Raw genomic sequence first — 17,851 nt, 5'->3', positions numbered from 1 at the left:
TTTATTTTATATCCTTATTGAACTGAATCCTCAAGTGGTGTTCCTTACGTCTCTGATTAATTACTGAAGGCCCTTTATTAAAGGAATTTTGTGGTATATAATCTGCTTTATGGGAAGCCTTACATTCCTTTCCAAAGAGGGACAATTTGCTGCATAATACAGTGATTCACCTCCCAAAGCTTGCAGTGAACAGGTTTGGGAATTAAAGGAATCTACTGTCAGTTAGCTGTGGATTTATGTCGTCACAAATAAGACATTATTATCACTATACAAGCTGCATCCTCTCTAATATAACTGTTAGCGGAAAATTAAAGGGTCTGTGTTATAACTGAGTGACTTAAAAATATCTCACTGTCCTATTTGTGCTCTTTGACAATATTTCAATTATACCTACCTGCTGTCTCTCATCTTAAAATTAGAATGTAAAGTCTGTTGGGCATGAACTCATTCTTCATTATGTTTGTTCAGTGTCTAGCATAGTGGGGTAGGGACTACTAAAATGCAAATAATAATAATAATTGCCCTTCTTTGATAGTGCCTTTGCCTTATCTTCTGGATTGATTGTAGCTGCCTTTTCAAACAAATAGTTGCTGCTATCATAGTGCTCCTATGATTATTTTTACTGCAAGGTTTATGGAGAGTTACTTTGTGCACTTTAAAACAAAACTGTGGTATTCTACTCTAAATAAATGGAACTAAATTAAACAATATGCATTATAGAATCTATTTTTGAAAGTTTATCCTACAATTTTGGCCACAGTCAACTGCAGGAGAAACTGAAACGTTTTAGACTCAAAATATGTGCTATTGAAATAGATGGAAAAAGCTCCAGATTGTAGCCCCTTCTTCCTGTGATCAATACCAAGGATGTCTAGACAAATTACAGATCTAACAATGATTATTAAATATATTGATAAACCTGAATCTAAAGGGCAGTTTGAGACTCAGAGACAGATTTGTATGGATTCATGTTTGTGCTGATGAGGATTTTCTTACAGACAAACAAGCAAAACAGTTGACAGAAAGTGAATAGTAGGAGAGGTAGCCATGTTAGTCTGTACTCCAACAAAACAAAGCAGCAGAAATGTAACACTTTAAAGACTAACAAAATGATTTATTTGGTGATGAGTTTTCATGGGACAGACTCACTTCTTCAGATTAATCTCATTTCCAATACAGACTGACTTATATAAGTACAGACGAAAAAAAAAATGCAATAAAACTGGCAAATCAAATAGGAGGAAGGGGGTGGGGGGGATGTTAATTGTCCTGTCTGACATAATTATGAGAAACAAAGGAAGGGAAGCAGGCCTTGTAATGTGTGAGGTAATTGATGTCTCTGTTTATACCACGTTAATGTGTTGGATTTGAATATGTACTCTAACTTTAACCTGTTGTTAAATTCTCTGTGTTGCAGGACATAAATTCTCAGGTCTTTAACAGAATGGTCCACTCCACTGAAGTGTGCACTGACAGGCTTATGTGTATTGAGTTTCTTGATGTCTGCACGTAAACTGAAGTTATTAATGGCATTATCTATGCAAGCCCTGGAATAAACTGCCTGAATAGGCTGTGGAATTTCTATCCCTGGAGATTTTTAAGAGCAGGTTAAACAAACACCTGTTGGGGTGGTCTACATAGTGCTTAGTGTTGCCAGGAGTGCAGAGGGTCGGAATAGATGACATGGTTCCTTCCAGTCCTATGATTCTACGAATACTAGCAATAATTCCTCAATACCTATGTTTGCCAAGGTCAGGTTCCATGTTGTTGTAATCAACAACCATGGGCTTAGCGCCCTTTGGTGTTTGATACCTCTCTCACTATTTTCTTCCATCTTTCCCTCTCCGATGCAGAGTGGCTTAGTTTCTGTAGACGTCATATTGGCACCAGATTTCATTTGTGTTGTTATTTCACAGTCAGTGCATTCTCACTCATCTGACCAACGCTCCTCCTTTATCCAGGCTTGGGACTGGCATGGAACCCCCAGAGGCTTCCTGGCAGAATTATCCATCTTGTATTCTCAGTTTTAAGCAATCTGTAGGATATGTGAATCCTATTGTTCTAACACATCTGCGCCCTTTTATAAAAGGTGACCGTCATGGCCATTGCCCTGGGATTGCTATCCAGGTTGGTAGGGTAAAAGGATAAGAGTGATAACCTGGCCAACGTTAAAGCTCTGCCATGGCAACACTTGAATGTTGCTGCCCCTTTTCATCCCCCCAACATCAGCAGCCCTGTTGGTAGGATCCAGCAGCTTCACAGGGTTGGGAGTCCCAGGCCCTTGAAATCATCCCCAGAGTTCTGGGGTTCTCAGCTGCCCTTCCTGTAGTCCCAGGGCTTTTGGCCACTGCTCTAGCAGCAGCCATGAAGGGCCAGCTGCAGGGCTCTGCCCTATCCCCACCCCTTCCAGGGAACCAAAGTCCCCTGCCAAGGATGCTGGTGCATCGGTAAGTCTTGCCATTTACTTTCACCCCTGAATGGAGAGATTGTTAAAGAATGCATTAATTATTCATCAGAGGTTTTCCAATTAATGTTCAGGTTTTTTCTTTTGTGAAACACATTCAACGGGGTTGTAATTTTTTATGTTTTAATTTTCAGGTGTTCTTACAAAAAGTGTGTGCACTTTGGGGTTAGTAAAGGACATGAGGAATAAAAGGACCTGGGAGCCCACGGATCAGAATGAAACAGATGTTGAAAGATTTTTCAAATCTATTATTAGTTGTGCTCTGTGATTATGGTGAGTATTGTAACTCTGAAAGGAGTACTGTAGGTATTTAACTAAAGTAATTGAAAAATGTTAATGGGTAGTAATGCTAACAGATGATTTGGTGCATTGAAGACACATATAGAATCTATCTCAGGAGATCCGAAAAAAATGGTCTTGGTTGGACTTGTGAAAAGGCTATATATTTGTGTCAGAACAGGAGGAGGACTTTCCCCATCTATGGATTTGTTCAGGAAAAAAAATAAAAACTAACAACAACAAATCCAGAATAACCTGAACAGATTTCTCTGGGTTTCAGCAAGAGAGTCTGGCTTTGTCGCCAGTAACTAACTGAGTAATGCATATTGTAATATTGTAAACCTTCTATGTTACTGTATTTACTATATATTTTAGAGTTTTTTATTTGTCTGTTTGATCAAGAACTCCTCCTAAATGGTAAGAGTTAGGACCACCAATTCACTATGCAGCTTCCTTGTATCATAATTTAAAGCAGGGTCAGGGTTTGATTGTTCCAGGAAAATGGGATGTGCCTGGAATGGAATTGCTTCTCATAAAGTAAAACAGAAAAGAGACAGAATTCCCAAATCAAGTACAGTCCCTAGAACTCAATAACTGAGTGAATGTTGAAACAGCCTGAACCAAGATGAGAGAGAAAAATAGGATAAAACTGGAATAAGGTTACTTCGCAATATACCTTAGGGAAAAGAGATAAAGTGGAGAAATTTGGAGTAGTGCTCTGTTGTGGTACAGCTAAATCAAAGTTTAATGTTTGAAAACTAACAGAAAATGTTATCGGAAACCATATTGACTATAACCCTTTTTTTGTTAAAACATAGCAAATAAGAGTTTGTAGGGATGAAGAAAAATATACTTGATGGAATTCCCATTTAAAAATTTACCAAAAAACTAAATGGACAAAGTTTAACAATCCCTTTTTTCAGAAAGCTGAAATAAAAATTAACTTAATAAATAACAGTGTACTTTTGAAAAATACAGTCATTTAAATCAATCATATACATTTTTCTTTTATTTTCCAAAACCCCCACCAAACCTTAATTGATTTAAGGACCTGAGCAACACTGGATAAATCTGCTAGTTTCATATAATTCAAAGAAATTTGGGGGTGAAGAGCAATGGAAATTATTTTCAATGCATTTAAGTGATTTAGGAACCCAAATGCCATTTTTCAAAAGTGACAGACACCTTAAGTGCTTGAAGAACATTGACTTTTCAGAAGGACATGATTTCCTAAGGACCCAACTCGTTTTCAAAGTGGCGTTTAAGATCCTAAATTACTCAGATGTTTTGAAAGTGTTATCCCTAACATTTAAATTAAGTAAATATGGTTGTTCGACTCACAGTAAATGTCAAGCAAGGAAATTGAGCCATGCATTGTATAACCTTTGTGTATGGCCTGGAAAAGTTTGGAGTCCTGATTTAGCCTGCTTCTACGAATGTGATGTGGTAACAAGCTGCACACAGACCAAAAGGATGAAGCCGAGGTATATAAATGGTGCAAAATTCACAGCTGTTCACTCTGAAAATATGTGTGAGAAAAACTGAATCACAGAGAATTAATTACATTCTGTATTTGCCACATTACATTAACCCCATCTTTGCTCCCAGCCCTATGACAAGATCAGTTCTATATTTAAAAATGTTTTAATTTGGGATGTAATCTAGCTCATACTAGGAATGGGGACATTTGGTGTTTTTTGTTTTTTTTTTTTCTTTGTGATGGCATGTAGCTGTCAACTCCCTGTCATTTTAATCAGACAAGTTTAACTAGAAAAGTTAAAATGGTATTGAGTGACAGTGTGAAGTTAACTGACTCATCTACATTACAATGCTTACAACTTTTTGAGGGAAAACCATGTATTCAAACATAACCCAGTTAATCCACAAATGTAAAAGTCATGATTCCTACTCTTTGTTCCATCAGCCAAATTACGGGGAGCCTAGGGATCCTAAATACTCATGATAACATTTTAGCTCTTGTAGTGACAATATTTCTGATACAAAGAATACTCCACAGCTCAGAAAAAAACTGTCAAGCAATTATATATATATATATATATATATATATATATATACACACACACACACAAATTTGATTTATGGTCACACGCATCTGTTTTTACCCATCGTTTTGCTCATCTGTTTCCTTCTCATCTCTGTACATGGAAAGTTCATACTAAAAGGACTCGTATAATTTGAAAATTACCTTGCAGTAAAATAAAATATTCTTTTTATATCTTATCAGCTTCATTGATGTGTAGCCTTTTACGTAATTTGACTTCCAGGAACATACTGATATCTGAGAAGCCCAGTTTGGCTTAAACATAATTTTAAAGAAATTAGAATAATAGCTAGAAATAAAAAAGAAAAATCACTTTAAGGATGCTGAGGAGAATGGTTCATCTGGATGCAAAGCAATTAGAAAATGTCAGAATTAAAGTTGCCCTTTTGTGTGTCTGCACTATGATTAGTGGCCTTCCAAATTAGGGGCCATGTAACTTGTCACGTGTACTGTAAAATGTGGCCTCTAGCCACACACGCTGAAAGCTGATTGGAGAATGTTGGCTGCTGGCTGAGTGCTCAGCCCTGAGGGAATCCACATGGCCACCAAGAGCAGAGACATATGGGTGGGTAGCAGACCTGTCTTAGAGCTGGGTGCTTGGGTAGCAGCCACTGGTCTCTTGCCACCCAGCATCAGGCAATGAAGGTGGCAGTACTGTGATCTGCTTTTGGCCTGGGGCACCAAGTCTGAGAAATACTGTTGAGGTATCACACATTTTTTCATGGGTCATTCATGGCATGAAAATCAAATTTCACAAATATGTAAGAGATGCACAAAATTTGCTATTTATGCTGTGATCAACTCATGAAAAATGTGTAATTTTTTCACATGTTAAGTGGATGGTGAATTATGATAGTCTTTATATGTTCACAGGCCCTTTTTTCCACAGGACCCTGTCTTATTCAGTGCACAGATTGGGCCTATTCTGGGAAATGAATGAAGGCTGTGCAGTGAATGAGACTGTTTTCTGGAGGATCTGTCCTGATTGTTTCCAAAGTTGCAAGGTGTGGCAGCAAGGGAGGCAAGGAGTTACAGGAAGAGCAAAGACAGATAGTCACATGGAGAAGGCAGTTGAATGGTTCCCTGAAGAAATGGATTCTATCCATGCCTCATTCACGGAGTTTCTGTGTGATGCTGAGCAAATCACCTCAGCAAAAATTGCCACAGGTGGCTGCGGTGTGTTACGCCCTTTCAAGTACCTGATTTGCCAAAGTGCTGAGTGCTCACAACTGAAAAGAGTTCAATGGGAGCCCTGCTCTTGACATATAAAGAGCTATAAGAAAGCTAATTATTCAAAAAAAATCAGATGGTAACCTTCTGAAATTGAGCACCAAAGTTTAGTTGACACCTTTGGCAATACTTACCTTGTATGTGTGCCTTGGTTCCTTATGTGTAAAAGGGAGATAATATCCCTCGCCTAACTAGACTGTGGCGAAGATAAATTCGTTCGTGTTTGTAAAGCACTAAGGTGCTATGATGACAGCATCATAAAAAGTTCATGGGAAAATTAATAATTCTGTATGATCAGTAAAGAGTTTGGTTTGTGTGCAGTTAATAAGGTCTGGGGCTATACACTGAATGATGGAGATAAAGAAAAAATATTCAGTAACTAACCATTCAGTGAGGACCAGCCATCCTGGACACAGAGTGGAAGACAGTCATCTGGAAAAATTAGTATATGATCATATAATTCAAGACTGTTTCATAATGCATATGCACAAGCAATCTTACTTCAGATATTTCCTAACTTTTGAACTCTTGACTTGGCAAACTTATTGCTCTCTAACATTGTTGTTTTAATACAATTATAAACACATACTACAGATTTTAAAAGTGTGAAGTAATATTAATTTATAATTAATTTTCTGCAATTCTGGAGCCCCTTCCATCCAAAGATCTCAAACCATTTTACACATAGTAGTTGATTGTCTCACAGCACCGCATCCTTGTGAGTCAGAGAAGTGTTATTCTTATTTTGCAGGTAACTTCTCTGTTTCAAATTCCTAAGTGAATTGCCTGCGGTCATGCAGAAGAATTATGGCAGAGCTGGGGATAGAACTGTAATCTCCCTAGGTCTTGGGCGTTAGACTCTGTCTTTCCCTGCTAGTCAAAGCATGTTTCTGAAGAATTTGGTAACCTGCACAAGCATGGTCATGCCACAGTTAGATTTAAAGTAAAACCATACAGTTTATAATGGAATAACATCATTTCAACATGCTGCACCACTTCCTAGACAGGAAAAATGCTGCTGGTATCCTCCCTTTTATTGTTGGTTCTTTCACTCCTCAAACCACTCTGTGATGAAAATGGATAAAATAAAATGAGTTTTTCAAAGAGATTGTATTAAGGGCATAAGAGCAAATTATGCTACTGCATAAGAAAAATGGAAAGTATGGCAAGAGATCACTCTGACTTAATGAGGGCGTCTTCAGTGATTTGAAATTCAAAAAAGAGTGCTACAAAAAGTGGAAACTAGGTCAAATTACAAAGGAGGAATGTAAACAAATTATACAAGCATGTGAGGAAAAACATTAGACTCAGGCAGAAAATGAGATTAAACTAGCTAGAGACTTAAAGAGTTACAAGAAAACATTCTGCAAGTGCATTAGAAGCAAGAGGGAGACTAAGGATAGGGTAAGTCTGTTACTCAAGGAGTGTGAAAATAATAACATGGAAATGGAAGAACGCTGAAGGATTATTTTTGTTTCAGTTTTAACCAGAAAGGTTGATCGTGATCTGATGTCTACCATAGTGAATGTCAGTGAAAACGATGTAGGATCTGACATAAAATAGGGAAAGAACAAACTAAAAATTACTTAGACAAGTTAGATACCTTCACCTCACCAGGACCCGACTAAATATATCCTAGAACACCCCAGGAGCTGACTCAGGAGATATCTGAGCGACTCCTGATTTCATTTAACAACTCATGGAAGACAGGAGAGATTCCAGAGGCCTGACAAAGGACAAATATAGTGCCATTCTATAGGCAGCGAAATAAAGAGAAGCCAGGGAATTGCAGATCAGTCAGGTTAACTTCAGTATCTGCAAAATAATGGAGCAAGTAATCAAACAATCAGTTTGCAAACACCTCGAAGTTAACAACCTGATAAATAGTAGCACAGACTTATCAAGAACAAATCATGCTGAAGCAGTCAAACAGCTTTCTTTAACAGAGTGACAAACCTCATGAAAAAGGGAGAAGTGGTAGATAAAATATATCTTGATTTTAGTAAGATTTTGGGGGGGCAGCTAATTGCTGGGTCAAAAAGTGGGGCCCAACATAAAAAAATTGCTCATCCCTGATTTAGATAGTGGCATAGAGAGTACACTCACAAAGTTTGCTGACAGTCCCAAGATGGGAGGGGTGGCAAGTGCTTTGGAGAACAGGCTTACAATCCAAAATGGTCTGGACAAATGGGAGAAATGGTTTCAAGTAAATAGGGTGAAATTCAATAAAGAGAAATTCACATTACTCCTCTTAAGAAGGAAGAATCAATTGCACATATGCAAAATGATTACCTAAGAAGGAGTATTATGGAAGGGGATCTGGAAGTTATACAGGATCACAAGCTAAATACGAGTCAAGGGTGTAACAATGTTGCAAAAACAAACCTCATTCCAGGATGCTTTATCAGGAGTATTGTAAGCAAGACACAAAAACCAATTCTTCTGCTCTTCTCCATATGGATCGGGCCTCATCTGGAGAATTGTGTCCAGTTTTGGTTGCCGCATTTCAGAAAATATATGGAAAAACTAGAGAAATCCCAGAAAAGCACAATAAAAATTATTGAAGGCCTAGAAAACGTGGCCTATGAGGGAGAATTTAAAAAAGTTGTATTTTTTTTAATTTGTAGAAGACTCAGGGAGCCCATGATAAAAGTTTTCAAGAACATGAAAGGTTTTTCACAAAAATGGAGAAAAATTGTTCTTGTTAACATCAGAGGATAGGACAGGAAGTAATGGGATTAAATTGCCGCAAGGGAAATTTAGTTTTGATATTGGGAAAATATTCTAAATGTCAGGGTGGTTGAACACTGGAATAAACTGCCTAGGAAGGTTGTGAAATCTTCATCATTTGAGGTTTTTAAAAGCAGGTTAGACAAACACTTGCTGGGGGTAATCTAGATGTGTCTTAGTCCTGCTTTACGTACAGGGGACTGGACTAGAAGACCTCTCAAAGCCCCTTTCAGTGCTACACTTCTGAGATTTTATGTAGTATTTGTAAATTAGTAGTATGAAAGGTGGCATCAAAAGACACAATATGGTTAATTTATACAACTTTGGTGGTATTTGCTACACTTCTGCTTTGAGAAACTCCATTCCTTTTTTTTTTTTTTATTAAATAAGTAAAACTAAGTGGAACAATGGTAGCACGTTGGTGGGGGGGGAACTTTGATTTTGAGTAGAAGATGAAGAAGGCTAATTCAGAAACAGGATCTTAAAGTCTATCAAGCAAAAGTAGTTTGAAGTGGAGAGCTACATGAGCCTAATAGCTAAAATGTTAATTTTAAAGGTTTTTTTTTTTGTTTTTGTTTTTTTTCCTTTTCTGTAAGGTTGTCCTGTAAGTAAACTTTATAAATAAAATGGTTATTATGATAAAGCAGTGGCTTTCCCCTGCTCCAAAACAGCAGCTCTGCTGATACTTCTGGCTTGTGTCATTGACGATCTCCTCTTTTTCTCTTGTGCATACTGTAACCTGTAATAGAGCCTGACTGGCTCCAAACCCGAGCTCTACGTGAATGGAAAGCAGTGAGCTCCAGTTGGTATAGCCAAGGTCTTACTGAACTAAATTGATTCATTTGCTTTGAAAGGGTTGGGCACTAATTCTTAAAGCAGTTGAATAGCCATAAAATGGATATTATTCTTTTTTTTTTTTTTTTTGCTTATTAATAATGTGAAATTGTTTTCTTTCAGTTCTTGGCGAAGTGGAATATCTCCTCTTGGAGCAACCGGGACATGTAGCCTTAAGTAATGACACGGTGTCTGTTGATTTTCAGTACCTTGTGAGTGGTAATGCAACAGTAAAGAATGCATCCATTGTACTGCTGGATGCCAGCACTAACCAGACCATTGCAACATATCAGCTTCCACCAAGCCAGTCACGGGGGATGGTAGGGTTTGACTGTTTCTATTTCAAGAGGGCTGGGGACTATTGGTTCAGAATGATCTCCGAGATTGATAATGGCACCAAAGTTCACTGGAGAGGTGGGAGCACCCTCCTGAGTGTGGAATGGCCCGTATTTCACATAGACTTGAATAGGACTGTTGAGGTGCTCAGAAGTTCTCTTCAGGTTGGCCTTTTCACCAACACGCAATTGTGTGCTATGAATGAGACGGTGGTTTCACTGGACGTGATATTCACCAACAGCCTGTATGACCTAGGAAGATTAAGCTCTGATGAGTCATTGGGAATGCGAACTAGCAAAGGAATCTTCCTCTCTAGATCCCAGTGGGTGGAGTTTGACTGCCCACCTATTGACCAAGAAGTGTATGTCACCATGTTACTGAAATCAGTAGAGACCAACTCAGTCATCACTTCGACCGGGCCCATAGATCTCATCCAGAAATTTGGATACAAACTAGTGGTGGCACCAGATGTGATGTGTGAGTCTTCGGTTCTGGTGGTTATTGTCTCCCCTCCATGCATTGCCACCAAGGGGAAGGTTGTGGTGTACAAGGAGGCTCTCAGACATCCTGGTGACAGAGCAATGTGGCTGGAAGAAAACATCTTACGCCCAGGGAGCAACAGCACAGAATTTAACTGCACTTTGTTTGACTTGGGCAAAAATAAATACTGCTTTGAATTTTTTGACATATCAAGACAAAGCCATTCACCTCCAAGAATTAAAGAATCTGTGGTGATCCGAAGGAATATAGGTTTGTATTGACATTTTCTATCTCTAATTAGAAAGTCTGTAGGAAAATGACTTCTAGATTGTCAGAAAGGGTGATCACTAGAATTGACGAAGCTGTAGCTACAATATCTGGGGCCAATTTCTTACCCTTTGGAAGTTAGTGGGAGTTTTGCTAATGTGATCAGGATTTGGCCGTAATGAAGAACTCTCTCTTGTGTGTGCATAGCTCATAGGTTTCCTGGGCAGCCTTTCAAATGGGAATGGCTGATGAGAATGGTCATGATAGCAGACATCTGCCCTGTCATGGAAGTGAGAGAGAAGAGATGGAGATCCAAATCGCTACTGACTCATGGAGGGCAGTTGTAACTTTAGACTGGCTAAGGAGGTGATGGTTAGATGGGAATGGGGTTATGAGTGGGGATTTTGTTTGAGTCTAACAGAGGGACAGGTACCACTCCATTCTCATGAACTGTTCTGCAAAGTTCCTACTGTCCCTAAGCATCATATAAAAATTAAATCCTTCTAGGACCTGACCTGGAACCAAATACATAGATCAGATTCAAATGCAGGGATATGACACAAACTGTCACTCCCTCACAAAATTCAGAATCTTTTGGATTAGCACTTCCAGTGCTTGCTTTACCCTAATTGTAAGAATCACTTGAGAGAGTGCATGGAAATGACAACATTGGAATTATAGAGCAGCTTGTAGGTTGTCAGTCAGTTAAATAAACGTAAGCTTTATATTTTCAGTCCTTCATAAAGGCTGTGGCCACACTTGGCCAAAACTTCAAAATGGCCATGCTAATGGCCAAATCGAAGAATACTAATGAGGACTGAATTGAACATTCAGTGCCTCATTAGCTTTCAAACGCGCAACTCGGCACAGCTACACGGACCCTGACCATTTTGAAATCCCCGTCTTCCTCTCAGCTGAATATTCAATTCAGCACCTCATTAGTATTCTCCAATTTGGCCATTAGCATGGCCATTTTGAAGTTTTGGCCAAATGTGGCCACAGCCAAAGTGTTTGTCACATAAACAAATACCATTATGTCTGCCATAATACAACTGTGCTACTATGCTGTTTCACTTCATTATTTTTTGTGAGTGTTTAAATGACTAGCTTTTCAGTTACCAGTTTATAGCCTGAACATTAATTCTAGTCTGACTGCATGGCTATCTCGTCTCATCAATTCATCTCATCTGCTTCATTTACATACATAAACGCACACAAAACATTTAAAAATCAGAAATTTATACATTAATCAAAGTAATCCTATAACTTGTAGGAGAAAGATTATAATTTTTCCTCTACCTAGGTGCTTGGATTCTACAGTATCAAGGTCCATATAAGATTCCAGTCAGACAGATAGCAGAATATGACAAATGCATTCCAGTGCCCATTATTTCATTGTGAGGGATTTACTTAAAGCTATCGGCAGGGTAGCTGTGTTAGTCTGGATCTGTAACAGCAACGAAGGGTCCTGTGGCACCTGCCACAGGACCCTTCGTTGCTGTTACTTAAAGCTATGACTTCCTGCAATTTGCTTTATATCCTTTGCTTCCACTCTTGTACTGTATTTACAAACTCCATAGGAAAGAATCAGGCTAAACATGTGAAGAAAGGATTAATGTAAGTGACTGACAAGTTACTGACACAGAGCAGATGAAAGCAACCCTATGCAGCATAACTGTAAATAAAATGTCAATTTCAAATTAATTAGACTGCAGCACATCTGACTTTGTGGCAGTGTCTGCAAGACTTCAAAGGCCCACCCACGGCAGCATTGTAGATGTACAAGGTATTCTGGGGGAGGTGGTGCATATATCTGAAGACAGTATAAAGATGGAAATCTTTGCAGCTTGTGCATGAGCTGAAGTGTCATTCCAAATCAGAGCTTTGTCATGAAGCCCCTCTCTTGAATGAGCTGTCTGTGCTTCAGTCCTGCTTGGGGTTGTATTTTATCTAACGACCCTGAGTCCATGTCAGACATCCATTCATTTTTAGTATTACTGCTTCATTTGTGAAATTGACAGACGTGTTACTCCCTCTCTTCTTGTATATCTTACATAAATAAAATATTACCTATTATCCTTTTGTGAATCTGGCTCAATGGGCAATTTGAGCATGGAGCTGGTTTTGAGATCCTAAGTCCCATACCAAGGAGATTAGGTCACTTGTGCTGCAGTGTGGGTGGAAGAACACAAGATGCATCTGTTATGCTGTGGCATCCAAGAGCATTAGTGATGCCAGTGAGGATGTAGTGCCTCACACATCCTGACTAGTAAGTACAGGTCTCTAGGTAATCCTGAACAGACCAAAATGCCATACCAGTACTTCCATCTCAGACTTATCTGTTTTTAAACAATGTCAGCTTTTGTTTTAAAAAAAAGCCTATCCCTTCTAAGTTTTAAATGTGAGCCAATGCTGTGCACTCTTTGTAGACCTGCAAACAGAGGGCCAGGAAGACCATAGCTGAGGTGGGGGTGACCACTCTGACCATTAACTCTGAAGCTTAAAGATTGTAGCTTAAATGTCAAAGTTATTTGTTTCACTGATGATGTTAGTAGAACCATCCAGATAATGTATGTAGATAGTGTGGCTCTGTTACACAGAAGTGTGAGACAAAATTCCAGTTAGACCATTGTATGCATCACCTGGGTTGCCACTGCAAGTCTGTTCTCTTCATCATGTGCTCTTGTGTTTTGTCCAGTATTCTTTTAAATATCCCAAGCAGTGAGGCTTAATTTGCTTAAGAGAATATTCCATGTTCTAGTCCTGATCCCAACTGAAGACTCTAATGAAATAGTCAAAATTGGTATCAATAACACTTATGATTGGGAAGATTGTCTTGACTTTTCTGGTTTTAATTTTCACCTCATTACACTTGGGTCTTGTCCATGCTTACCAGAAGATTGATGTGCTGTGGTCAATCTTCTGGAGTTCGATTTTGCGCATCTGGTGAAGAAGTGGCAAAATTGACCTCTCTGGGCTTGGCCGTTGACCCCTGGATTCCATGCTATCACATTGAATAAAGGATGTTGACACAAGACTAAAGAGGCTCAGGCTTCACTAGGGAAGTAAGTTGATTCTGTTACATCAATTCTAGCTATGCAAATGATGTAGCTAGAATTGTGTATCTGAAATCAACTTAGTATAGACTTACCCTAGTGATACTTGAGGATAAAATTCAGCCTCCATGCAATTCCCGTTGAGTGCAATGAGAGTTGTGCTTTCTTACATGAGGGCTGAATTTTGGTCCTTTGTGCTCTTCAAGAGCAATAAAAAGTGGATACAAGGAAGGTGGTGAGTAGTGTTGTGAGAGTGCAGCTGCCATCAAGGAAGGGTGAAAGGGAAGAGGCGGGAGAGCCACCAAGAGAAGGGGCAGTAGTTATCCAGGGAAGAGAGCAGAATCTAAGAAGAGGATAAGTCAGATAAAGTTCCATCAAAACTTGCTCCACCAGAGTCCCTGAATAAATAAGAGTACATTAGTCAGACCCCCTCATTCCGTGAGTGTCTGAGCCCTAAAAGACCTGAGAAACAGCTAAATTTATAGCCTGAATCCGTATCTGACACATTTATCCGACACAATTTTAATTGGGATAAAAATGGAATTTACAGATGGATTCACAGTAACCAGATATGACAGCATTAGAAAAGAGATCATCTTGTGTGCAAGGCTGCTCCTTTGTTACAAAAAACCCATGCCTGCTTTACAAGTCTCTCAGGGCCCAATCCTGCTCCCATTTGCATCAATAAGAGAAGCAGCAGATTCTTAATATCCATATTCCAGATAAGTATGTTATATATAGGGTGTGATGTGGTAATAGGGAGTGCCCTTAGCTTATTGCAATAATTTTGCAAGAGCCCTGGATTTGGAGTTTTTAGAGGCGTCTTTCTGGGGAAAATTTTAATATGATGGGGTCTCTTCTGTTGGATAACATGCTACATTAAGGTGTCCCATTGCAAGGTGAGAATGAAACACCCCAAATGGAGAGAGATGCTACACAAACCAACAATTAACACAGTCACATTTATTTTTCATCCCTCCTGAATTGCTGATGTGTTTCAAATTGGCTAACTCATCGGTTTAACACTGGCTCCCCAGTTTATATTCAAAAGTCACATTTAACAGTTAGTTTACAGTCTGTATCTTCTACACCTGCAGATCCATTTGTCTTTAATGATTTTGTGTCCATGGAGAAAAATGAGCTGTGCTTTCTTGTTTCTTCTCTTTTTTTTCCCCTTTCTTTTTTGTAATTTTAGTAGATTGCAGTGAAAGCTCCAGAAGCTTAAACTGTTCTCTCTCGTAGAAGCTGGGTAATTTCTTCCTGGGAGAGATTATGGTGCTGCAAAGTGCATAGGCCCAGAGCCACAGAAGTACTTAGGAGCCCATACTGATGGGCCTACATCCCAGTTTTAGGCTCCACTGTGATTTATCAAATTTCCAGTCAGCTGCCCCCTAAATTGTAAGTGCCTAACTCACATGGTACTTAAACTTCTGCTGTAAAAGTTCCCTACCTCCTAAGCTTCTACCTCTGATCACGTTGGTTATGTCTACACTACAGAACTCTGTTGGCAGAACTTACTGTCAGAAGACAAAAGTGTTGACAGATTGTGGCCAGACAGCAAAGTGGATTGCTCTGTCCATCCGCTCTGTCGACAGAGAGCAGCCAGACTGCCCAGCCGCACTCTTGACAGAACGGCCAACAGGAGCACAGCACACAGGGCTGCCCAGTGTCCTGGAAGCCCCGTCTGCCAACAGAGGGCCCCCCCGGAGCATCCACACTTGCTTTCTGTAAACAGATTCTAGGGGAACGGCAGAACGCTGTTGACAAAAGTGCTCCATTCTGTCAATTTACTTTCAATAGAACACATTTGTAATGTGGACGCTCCGTGAGTCTTGTTGACAAAACTCTGTAGTGGAGATGTAGCCATTCACGGCAGCCCCACACTAGGTGTGTATAAGCCTATCTAATGCCTATGTAACCCACACACCTAGATATGGTTCGCTGTGCCATGTGGTGGCACCTAGACCACTACAGAGGAAAAACTGAGTCTCTTCCACAGCCTCAACTGCGAGCCAGCTGGCTTTCAGCTCAAACTCTAGAGGCTCCTACACTAAGCTTCCCAAGTTCCAGTTTGCCTGTAGGTGGTTACACCGAAGCCCTGGAGCGAGTCATAAATTGGGGGAATGATAGGACTCTCACCTTCATTGGGGCTAATCTGGGTGGAGGTGGTGTGAGGACCACCCAGGTTGTAACTTTTAGCCCATTGGCTAGAGTCTTTAGCTGGGCTATAGGAAAACCAAGTTCAGTTCCTCCTCCTGCTGGGGGAGGAGACAAGATTTGAACAGGAAACTCTCACAAGAGTGCTTTCTAACCACTAGCGCTGTGGTACAGTCCGTTGTGGTATACCCTCCGGCTCTCCAGTTGAAGCTGTTTCACTTCAGCTAAATGATTAATTAGTCATGTTGGAGTTTCCCTGTTCAGGTGAGTGCTCCAGGCTGCTCCTGCAACTACTGGGAAGGGCAAACTGCAGCCAATGGGAGCTGTGAGCAGCTGTACCTGTGGAGATGCAGGTAAATAAAATGTCTGGCAGCCACCGGGGCTACCTCTGAAACCTGCATCCCACTCACGGCTGCTAATTGCCCTCCCCTGCACTAAAGACATTGGCTACATCTACACTACGGCGATCTTTCAAAAGAAGCCCTTCTAGAAGATCTCTTCCAAAATATGTTTTTTCAAAAGAGTGCATCCACACACAAAAAAGCGACTCAAAGGAGTGAACTGCTTTTTCCAAAGAGCATCCACACAGACCCCCGCTCCTTTGAAAGAATGGGCCATGGATTGAAAAATCAGGCCTGAGGAGGGCTGTTCTTTTGGAAAAAGAAAATGACCTGTGGAGCATCTAAACTTGTTTTCTTTCAGAAGAAGCTTTTGAAAGGGGGCGCTCTTTCTGAAACCGGAAAGGCAGAGCGATTTCAAAAGGAGGGCTATGCACTTTTGATTTACTTTTGAAAGAACACATTTTGTGTGTAGACACTCTGCAGGATCCTTTGAAAGAGCCCCCTTTTTTTGAAAGAACTTGCTAGCGTAGATGCAGTTGTGTTTCTGGCCCAATGTCTATGTAAGTATGTGCATACAATGGAACAGCTTCAATAGGAGAGATTGAGGGGCCTAGTGTCAGAATGTTCCCCAGCTCAGGGGCTAGAGAGGGCTCCTGAGCTCTTTTCAAAGCTTTCTCATTCTGTGGCAGAGAGGGACTTGAACCTGGGTCTGCCCTGCCCCAGGGGGATGTTCTTACCCTGGGTAAAAGCAGCAGTGTGGGTGGTACCAGGGCCACCACCTCAGCCTGTGTAGGGCAAGAGAAGCATCTCACTTATTCAGGTAAGCAGCAGTTTATGCCCCTAAACCTCCTGATTGGGAATCATAAGCAGAGACAGCTGCCTCACTACAGCCTGGAATCGGGTGTCTATTCCATGAGAGGGGAGGGCATAGGATACATGCATCTTGTCAGCAATTCCTATTAGCTATTTTAGATAGCTCCCTGCCTTGCATGCTGGCCTGTGTGGATTGCATTCCAAAGGGTCTGCCTATGTTCACTGCAAAAGGAACCTGGGCACCTTAATTAGGTTTTCCAGTTATGTTATGGTCCCTGTGATTTTCTAGGTGCTTAAATGCAGAGTGAAATGCAGCAGTATGTTTTTGAAAGGCGTTGTGCATGCTTTGTTGCTACTGAAGGTATTGCAGAGATGAGAACTGGCACCTCACACACACACAGCACAAGGCCTGAAATTAGAAAATGTCCTTGATTTAAATTGGATGTGTTTTATTTAGTCTCTGAGCCTGATCATGTGATCACTGAGCACTCATCTCCCACCAAAATGAACAGCAGGGGGGAGCTCAGCACCTTGCAGGATGTGGTCTTTTATCTGAATGCCATTAACGGGTAAAGCCAAAGTATATCTAACACATGTGCCTGACTCTCTTGTCACAGGGGTATAAAGGAGAGTAAACTGAAAAAAAACCCCTAATTCTGCACTCATTTATGCATGCGAGTAAGTGATCTCAGGAGTTCAGTAGCTTTACTTAGCTGTGTAAATTTACTGAGGCTGACATTTTTGCAAGTACTTGCAGGGTTGGGGGCCAAAACATCTAAGAACATAAGAACAGCCATACTAG

The 17,851-nt window shown here is 40.2% G+C and overlaps 1 protein-coding gene across 4 annotated transcripts in view; it reads left to right on the top strand.

Moving 5' to 3' along the window:
- Positions 1-17,851, top strand: part of THSD1 (thrombospondin type 1 domain containing 1) — a 36,264-nt gene that overhangs the window by 5,023 nt on the left and 13,390 nt on the right. For 3 of the 4 annotated variants that reach the window (XM_074987127.1, XM_074987103.1, XM_074987112.1), the window contains 2 exons: positions 2,599-2,737; positions 9,723-10,685. In XM_074987127.1, coding sequence (XP_074843228.1) covers positions 2,680-2,737; positions 9,723-10,685 — 1,021 coding nt within the window. In that variant the 5' untranslated portion in view covers positions 2,599-2,679. Of the gene's footprint in view, positions 1-1,305; positions 2,128-2,598; positions 2,738-9,722; positions 10,686-17,851 lie in introns of those variants that run through there. The other variant, XM_074987121.1, reaches the window with a different exon arrangement.

This window comes from Carettochelys insculpta, chromosome 1, assembly GCF_033958435.1.
Source record: "Carettochelys insculpta isolate YL-2023 chromosome 1, ASM3395843v1, whole genome shotgun sequence".
Classification (NCBI taxonomy): Eukaryota; Metazoa; Chordata; order Testudines; family Carettochelyidae; genus Carettochelys; species Carettochelys insculpta.
The sequence above is the reverse complement of the archived record's forward strand: the minus strand, read 5'-3'. Positions and strand labels throughout refer to the sequence as shown.